At 37.8% G+C, this 8,932-nt stretch overlaps 2 protein-coding genes across 2 annotated transcripts; one reads left to right on the top strand and one right to left on the bottom strand.

The window, feature by feature from the left end:
- Positions 1 to 618: 618 nt before the first annotated feature.
- LOC125206664 (Rhodanese/Cell cycle control phosphatase superfamily protein) lies at positions 619 to 3,504 on the top strand. The gene is made up of 10 exons (XM_048105906.2): positions 619 to 829; positions 935 to 1,024; positions 1,671 to 1,778; positions 2,010 to 2,106; positions 2,251 to 2,290; positions 2,377 to 2,451; positions 2,615 to 2,702; positions 2,804 to 2,871; positions 3,001 to 3,073; positions 3,156 to 3,504. The coding sequence occupies exons 1-10, from the start codon at positions 695 to 697 to the stop codon at positions 3,237 to 3,239; spliced, it is 858 nt and encodes a 285-aa protein (XP_047961863.1). The 5' UTR covers positions 619 to 694; the 3' UTR covers positions 3,240 to 3,504.
- A 792-nt stretch (positions 3,505 to 4,296) lies between these two features.
- On the bottom strand, positions 4,297 to 7,642 carry LOC125205041 (cytochrome P450 71A6-like). The gene is made up of 2 exons (XM_048103842.2): positions 6,614 to 7,642; positions 4,297 to 5,088 (listed from the first exon to the last, which is right to left on the bottom strand). The coding sequence occupies exons 1-2, from the start codon at positions 7,490 to 7,492 to the stop codon at positions 4,477 to 4,479; spliced, it is 1,491 nt and encodes a 496-aa protein (XP_047959799.1). The 5' UTR covers positions 7,493 to 7,642; the 3' UTR covers positions 4,297 to 4,476.
- Between the last annotated feature and the right edge of the window lie 1,290 nt (positions 7,643 to 8,932).

The following is an 8,932-nucleotide window of genomic DNA, read 5'->3' as shown; positions in this document are numbered from 1 at the left end:
TATCTACTATGTAATTTTTTTTCCCGAATGATGTATGTTTTTTTTTATTGAAATATTCGTATTTCCCGTTCGTATTTGTGTCGAATTTTAATTCCGTGAATTTTAATTTAATTGTGAATTAATTTAATTGTGGGAAGGGCGAGTGGGAGGGGCGAGTGAGAAGGGCTAGTGCAGTGGGAAGGGCTAATGATGTGGCAGTGGAATGGGAGGGGCTAGTGCTGACGTAGCATGGGAAGGGCGAGTGGGAGGGGCGCCGCCGGAGACACCCTTAGAGTAGGAGATCCGCTCCGCTTCCCCCTGCGAGTTGCTACGAAGACCAACATATGACTCTTCATTTCAATTTTGAATATTTTCATATGGAAAAAGAACAATGAATTAAGTATATAAGTTCCTTTATACGTAATTAATTGATTCATGTATATTTTCGGGACGTTCAAATCATTTTTTATTTAAAAAATATCAGCTTTTTCAATTTTTATAATTTTTTTATTTTGTGTATTTAATTAATTTTCTACTTAAATCATTTAATATCATCTATTAAATTTCTTAATAGAAAACTCGAGTTGGGAATTAATACACCGTAAAGTATTGATATGCTGAGTTTATCCAATCCAGATTCTTGGATAAGCAGATAAGCAAAATGATGTAACACAAAAACTCTGCTGATCAAACAAATCCTCTCACTCTCAGCAAGATGGAAACTTTGGGTCTTCATCTCTCTCCCACCATCGCTCTAAACCGGCCCACTAAATGGAAATATCTTTCTGGCTTTACGCCGCTGCCGATTGCCACACCTCCGTCTTTCTCGAACACCAGTATTCGCCGCAATGTAAACACAATTTCATCCTTTGAGCTTCTGTTTCTGGAGTCACCCTTTTTTCTTGATTAAATTGAATTTTTTTTTTTTGTGATTTGGTATGGAAAATTGTGGCAGGGTGTGACGAGAATGCAAGTGGTTGAAGAGGAATACGAGGTGAAGCAGATGAGGGATATGGCAGCTGCTAAAAAAAGATGGGAGGCTCTGGTAATTTTCATAATTCCGTTGTGCTAATTTTGGGAATTAGGACTTGTACAAGGAAGAGACTTGTTGTTGCTATGATATGCAAAATGATTTTGTACTAATGGAACATCTATGAATGGTAATTGGTGTCATTTTATTAGCCTATTTAGGGTTTGCAGAAAATTGGGTTTAGTAGTCATTTGAGTGGATTTTTCCTGAATTTGATAATGTGTTGCAATATGTAGGATAATTGTGAAATTTAGGATGTTGTGAGGTTTTGAGTGTGAACTTTGTCAAGAAATGCATTCTTGATCGAAAAATCAGAGTGTGATGGAGTAAAGGCCATGGGGGCCGAAGGATCAAGCTATAGAAAATTTACAAGAACATAAATATGCTGCATTTACACGTTCAAGCATCGTGCACGTGTCAGTTATGGTACTGCTAATTAGATGTTCACATCTTCATTATGTATAAAGAATAGGCTTATTATTGGAAAAGTGATTCAGCATGTAGCTTTCGTGTGTATCGGTCTCTCTGCATTTTCAGTTGGCTATTAACATTTGTATATCTAGCATTTATATAGTTTCTTATTCTCATTTGGGGTTTTTGTGCTACATCCATGATGATGGTTTCTACTGATTTCAGTATATAAATTGTGTTTCTAACTTAGGTTAGGGAAGGGAAAGTTAAAGTTCTAACTCCAAAAGAAGCTGGATATGCTATTCAACTCTCAGATAAAACCTTGCTTGATGTTCGTCCCTCGATTGAGCGTCAGAAGGTGAGCACAATACTGTTATGGTTGTATATCACTATAATTTGGCATCATCTATTTCCCCTCTTCCGAAATTTGTAATGTTTTTTGCACTCTAACCAGTTATTTTAAATGATGCTTTTCTTCGACTTGGTGTTTTGTTTTGAAAAAATGCCAGATTAGCTGTTTATAGTTCCTCCTTGTAAGTTGATTTCGTGATTTACAATTGGAGATTCTGTTTTCAAATCTTGTTTACAGGCATGGGTAAAAGGCTCGACATGGATTCCTATATTCGATGTTGACGATAGCTTGGATGCTGGCACTCTTTCAAGGAAGATCACGGGATTTATGATGGGTATTTACTTGAACATCGAGTTTATTTCCTATGTTTTGTTTTATTGATTGTTCATGTAATTTACTACCTTGTGTGTTGTTTCAATATGTTTTATACTTACCTTAAGTCTTTCCAAATTAAAATCTAAGTAATCTTTGTTTTTAGGAGGATGGTGGAGCGGCGTTCCTACTCTATCTCTCAATAAGTATAATTACTGCTTCGTCCACTTTTCATTATAGCATATACTTTTATTACATGATAAGCATCTCCTATGCAATATTTTCTTAACAGAGATTTCTTGTCGAAAGTGGCGGAGAAATACCCAAGAGATAAAGATCTTATCCTGGCATGCCAGAAGGGCTTAAGGTGAGATTTTCTTTCAGTTGATAGAAATCCACGTATTCGTTGGCAATGCTTTATAAACGCACAAGGCTGGATTTTTTTCAGTAGATATCCGAATTTTGCATATTTACTACATAATTCTTTGTTTCTCCCCAATTTCTATTTGAGTAATCTCATGATCAGGCAGATCCCTCGCAGCTTGTGAATTATTGTATAATGCTGGATACGAAAACCTTTTCTGGGTTCAAGGAGGTTTGGAGGCCGCTGAAGAAGAGGTAACGTGCTCGTTTCTCTTTCATTTTGTATATGTAAGCATATGTCATAGCTCTGGCTTTACATTCTTGATCTGTTTGGCTCCTTTGGTTCATACTAACAGGATCTCGAAAGGGAAGGGCCACAGCCCTTTAAGTTAGCAGGAATTGGTGGGCTTTCGGAATTTCTCGGGTAACTTCTAACAATCTCTCTCTTCCTTGAGCTATTCATACGAAAACAACTCCAAAACTGGAAAATCGGTTATCTAATTATGACAGATAATTCTATAACCATACTGATTATACCTTGTCATATGCATAGTTGGACTGATCAACAGAGAATTGCATCTGCCAAGGAAGGCTGGGGTTATCGACTAGTTTTCTCTGCTCGTTTGGTAATCTCTTCCTCGCCTCTTCTAAAGTTCGGTTGGTAGCATTAATCCTAGAACTTCCCATTCACAGAAGTCTCGTTTGCAGCTCGGACTCATTCTTGCAGCGGATGCATTGTTTATCGGAGCTCAACAATTCGGCCGTTATCTCGAGAACTTGAGGTCCCAGTAGTGGCTGAAACTATTTAGCTCTTGCAGCAGTAGGAATGAGAAAATTGGAGTTAGCGTTTAATAAATATTTTGGAGTAGAAGAAATGTGGAGTAAAAATACTACTCAAGTTTGTGTATATTTTGGCTTTGTAGAAGGTGGTGAAGTGAGGCGTATGTTTTGATTGTGTAAAAAAGAAAATCTACTACTACTATTTTCTTCATTTATAAGGTTTTGTATTAAATGACGTACTATACATATACATATATTATATGACCATCATCCGCTAGCATCACTCTCATTAAATCAATGTGTAATACTATAACTTATTTTGTTTAAATGTTTTAGTTTGAATAATATCTTAGTGTTTTTAACATGGTAGATTTTATATAAATTACTAGAGAAAATTCCAACTTCGATTTGTTATTTCATTTATTTATATACTCCATTTGTCCCCTAAATATTGTCCCACTTTGACCCGACATAGGTTTTAAGAACCATAAATGAAAAGTGAGTTGAAAAAGTTAGTGGAATGTGAGTCCTACTTTTATATACTCCCTCCAAAAAGACTTGGTAAAGTAAGAGAGATATGGAGAAAAAGTGGAAAAAGTGGAATGTGAGTCCTACTGTCATTTTCGTTTGTCCTCCATTTCCGACTGAATACGACATCGGTAAATAAATCCGTCGATTAATGGCCGTTTAAATTACGAAGTTTAATCAAATGTTAGTCAATTCAACAAAGTTTGATATCATACCTAGTTTGTTTATTAAATAAAAAAGGAAAAATAAAAGAAAAAAACTTACTTTATTGAAACCATAGTTTGAACATCACCAAATGCCAACATTTTCTTTATAAATTAAATACGGCGAAAAGTTGAAATTTCATGATTTTAAATTTTACGAGACTTACTAAAATTTAATTAAATTTCATAATTCAAATAATTATTAATCTAAAAAGTTACTCCATAAAGAGGATTACTTTCCTTTTCTTGCTTCATTCTTTTCATCACTATCTAATTCTCTCATGTCTCTCTTCCTCTAATTTTAATATTGGAGAAATGAATTAATAGTGGATAAACAATTGCAAAAATATTAAGACCATCTAAATCTTTAAGTCGATGGGAAAAACAAAAGCCTTAATTCAGTTTCAACATACTTATCTTTGCTGCTTCATGAACCTAATCAATCTAGCGAAGAAGACTTCTTACATTTCACATTAACACCATCTTAATCTTTCTTCCAAATTCTTGAATTCATCAACTTAGGCAGCTGGGGTAGCAACAACAACCAGAGGAGATTTCCTACGCACACTCACTCCACTCGCTTCGCTCATGTCCAAATCCTCCACCCGAACTCCACCAGGCAACCCGAAGTCGAACTTGTGCACCAACTTCGCCAGCGCCAGCTCGTTCACAGCCAATGTGAACGTGATCCCGGGGCAGCCCCTCCTGCCAGCCCCAAACGGGATGAACTGGAGGTGCTGCCCTCTCAAGTCCACGCTCGAGTCAAGGAACCTCTCTGGACGAAACTCCTCAGCATCTTCGCCCCACGAGGCCGGATCCTTGTTGATTGCCCACGCGTTGATCATCACCTGAGTGCCGCGCGCCACGTCATAGCCTAGCACTTTGGTGTCCCGAGTTGGTTCGCGGGGGAGGAGGAGTGGGGTTGGCGCGTGCAGCCTTAGGCCTTCCTTGATTGCGGCTTTCAGATAGGGCATTTTCTCGATGTCGTCCTCGTTGATCTCGTCCTTGCCTTTCCCGATCTCTCGGACTTCGGTTTGCAATGTTTTCATGGTTCTTGGGTTTTTTATAAGCTCGGCTATCGTCCATTCTAAAGCTGTGGATGTGGTGTGGGTTCCGGCGTTGAACATGTCCTGTCACAAAAATTAAAGTGGCCAAAATTATAAGTCATGTGGGGTATAAAGTATTTATAGACTATTATAGAAAGTATTGGAGGATTGAAATCTATCGAATGGCGAATATATTTTGAATTTTAAAATGATTTTCTCAAATTTTTAATAGAAATTTAAAATTGGACAATAAGAAGTCCACTAACAGAGCCGTGAGTGAGCTTCACTCTGCGGCATGATTAGATGAGAGGGGAGGGCGGCACCCCTCTCACTTCTTCCTCACAGAACACACGCTACGCGTGCCAATGTATTCCGTCCTTCAGAACGAAACGCATCAGCACCGCTCCGGATACTCTAAAAGCCCCTCTAAAATGAAAATTTAATTCGAATTTATAGGTCAACAATTATTTTGCACTAATGACTAATGAATACGGCTGCCACTACCTAAATAGCATAAGTAGATTAGTGAGTTGCCAGAAAATTTGTAGGAGGGCCAACTAATAAAATAGGGAAGACGTGTCTACACATAGAGCTTAATTTATACTTTCTCCGTCATATAGTAGATATCACACTTTCCTTTTTAGTTTGTCTTACAAAAGATGTCATATTTCATCTTTTGAAAAAAGTTTCTTCTCACATCAATTATAAAATTATATTTTCTCTCACCGCTTAACACACAAAATAATACTCCCTCTGTCCCATTAGAAATGCAACGTTTTCCTTTTTGGGTTGTCCCAATAAAAATGAAACGTTTCCAAAAATGGAAATATCACTCTCTCTACTTTTCCCTCTCTCCTACTTTACTCTCTCTTCATCAACTCACAAAACAACACTGCATAAAATCCCGTGCCATAAACCAAATGTTTCATATTTGTTGGGACGGAGGGAGTATCTCCTAAAATCCCGTGTCATCTCATAAGTGTGACACATCTACTATTGTATAGAGAGAGTACTTTTATAGTAGTACAATTTAATCTTTCTTTAATTTTGTTGAAAATAGTAAAAGAGATTGATAATGTTACAATATAGGACATTTTTCTTTTAAAGTGATTAGTACATAGTAGTATAACTTAAGCTAGAAAATAAATGTGACATATATCTATAAATATTTTACAATCCTACGTATATGACTAATAAATAATCAATTAGTCATTACTCAATTTGCTTCCCAAATATCCATCATAAAGAATTAGACGCATTTTAATAGGTTAGTACTGTTATAATTCATGGATCCAGCCAAAATATGAAGTTAATTTAATTAAATTATATGATCATCTACTAAACTCCAGTATCAACTATCAACATCAATTAGCAATGTCTAGAATCTTTTACATTCACATAATATTAAATGCATGGCTACCACTACAATATACTACTACTCCATTTGGAAAAAATCTAAGTGGGTCCAATGTCTAATTAAATCGAGAAGTCTTCACACGTTGCAATAATTCTTTAAAAGTGCAGACAAATTCTTATAACTCTTCTCCTACGCAACGCACGAAGACTTTTCGATACGTCCAAAACTGAATTTTTTTTTCAAGATGGTTACCTCAATCACAGCTTTAATGGTGTAATCCTCCACCTTCTCCTCACTCTCCCTCTGAAACTGCAGCAGCACATCAACGAAATCCGCAACCCTCCCTTCCCTTTCCCCCTTCTCCCTATGCTCCTCAATCACTCTCTGAAGAAATTCATCATACATCTTGGCTACACTCGCAACCCTCGCATCCAATCCATTAATCCGATTAATCCACCCCAGCCACGGCACGTAGTCTCCCACGCTGAACGTCCCCAGCAATTCAATCAGCGCGTCGACGATCTCCCCAAACACCATCCCTTCTTCTCCGTCGCCGCCGCTGTATTTTTTACCGAGCGCGATTCTGCAAACGACGTCGTTCGTCAGCTTCTGGAAGGCTTCGCTGAGGTTTGTTTGGTTTTGGGAGGAGGCGATTTTGCGGAGGAGGAGGGAGGTTTCTTCCTCCCGGACGCGGCGGTAGGATTGGACGCGCTTGTTGGAGAGGAGCTGGAGGACGCAGACGGAGCGGACGCGGCGCCAGTAGTCGCCGTAGGGGGCGAAGCCGACGTCGTGGGACCCGTAGGTGAGGCGGTCGGCGATGCTGAGCTTGGGGCGGTTGGAGAAGAGGGAGTCTTGGGTTTTCATGATCTCGGCGGCGGCGGCGGCGGAGGAGGCGATGAGGACGGGGACGGAGCCCAAGTGGAGGAGCATGAGGTGGCCGTGGTGTTGGGAGAGGGAGTGGAGGGACCGGTGGGGGAATGCGCCCAGCTGGTGGAGGTTGCCGATGATGGGGAGCTTGCGGGGGGAGGGAGGGGGGCGGAGGAGGGAGCGGCGGCGGAGATATGTGTAGAGGAAGGCGGCGAGGAGGAGGAGAGGGAGGATGGAGGCGGTGAGCTCTGTGAAAGCCACCATTTTTTTTTTGTATGTTTGTTGAGGTAAGGAGAAATGTTTGGAGGAGTTTTGTTGATATGTAGTGAAGGGAGAAAAGGTTGGTGATAAATGCTGTGGTGTAATTTCATATCTGGATTTTCTCTTTTTTTTTTTATTTAAGTAATATTCTCAGTAGTATGTACTTCTACACAATAATTATAGATGGAGTATGATGTACTCCTTCCGTCCGTGTATAGGAGTTCCGTTTTGCTATTTTAATCCGTCCGTGAATGGAAGTTCTGGTTCACTTTTATAATAAATGGTAATAGGGTCTCACCTTCCACTAACTCATTTCATTCACATTTTATTTAAAACTAATACATGCAAATGAGACCTCTATTCACTAACCTTTTTCCACCCATTTTTTTTAACATTTCTTAAAATTCGTGCCGCCAAGAAATGAGAATCTTAATGGCGAACGGAGGGAGTATTTATCAATCATTGAAAAATAATAGTAAATTAAATGGAGCGTAAAATAAAATTTAAAATAGATTGTTCTTGAAAAATACGAACTTTCTAATTTTGGAAATTGTTCTTTCTCTAGTAAGACGAGACTCATTTTTCACTAACAATACTTTAATTACTTTTTCTTTTTATCTCTCTCTCACTTTACTATTTATACATTAAAACTCGTGCCCATCAAAAAGTGCATATTCTTGTGGGACGGATGAAATATAAATTTTTGACTTTTTTAGTATTTTTATTACTCCCTCCGTCCCATAAAGATTGTCCCATTTTTCCATTTCCGTCTGTCCCACAAAGTTTGTCCCATTTTAATTTTTACAATTTTTGGTAGTGGACCCCATTCCACTAACTCATTTTTACTCACATTTTATTATAAAACTAATATATAAAAGTATGACTCATATTCCACTAACTTTTCAACTCACTTTTCATTACATTTCTTAAAACCCGTGCCCGGTCAAAGTGAGACAATCTTTGTGGGACGGAGGGAGTAATATTTTATCTGTCTAATAAATTAATAAAATGGAGTAGATATTTGTTACAATAACTTTTTCGAATCATCAATACTCCCTCCGTCACTTAAATTTTGTCATATTTTGACCAGACACAAGTTTCAATAAATGTAAAGAAAGTGCGTTGAAAAAGTTAGTGAAATATGGATCCTGCTTTTAAATTTTTATAATAAAATATGAGTAGATTGAGTTAGTGGAATGAGGGTCATTACCAATAAGGATGAAAAGTGAAATGTGACAAATTTTGTGGGACCGACAAAAATTGAAATATGTGACAAATTTTAAGAGCCGATAGTAACAACTAAAAAGGAGAGCATGGTTCATAATTATATGCAGAAATTTGGCTCTATTTGTTTTAGCAAGATTAAATATGGTTTTCTACTTTTTATTAATAATTTTTCTAGCTGATAAAATTAATAAAATTTTGAAAATATGGATATTTGTT

Source organism: Salvia hispanica, chromosome 2 (assembly GCF_029641045.1).
Source record: "Salvia hispanica isolate PSC_SH4W2 chromosome 2, Shi_PSC_v1, whole genome shotgun sequence".
NCBI classification, from domain to species: domain Eukaryota; kingdom Viridiplantae; phylum Streptophyta; class Magnoliopsida; order Lamiales; family Lamiaceae; genus Salvia; species Salvia hispanica.
The sequence above is the reverse complement of the archived record's forward strand: the minus strand, read 5'-3'. Positions and strand labels throughout refer to the sequence as shown.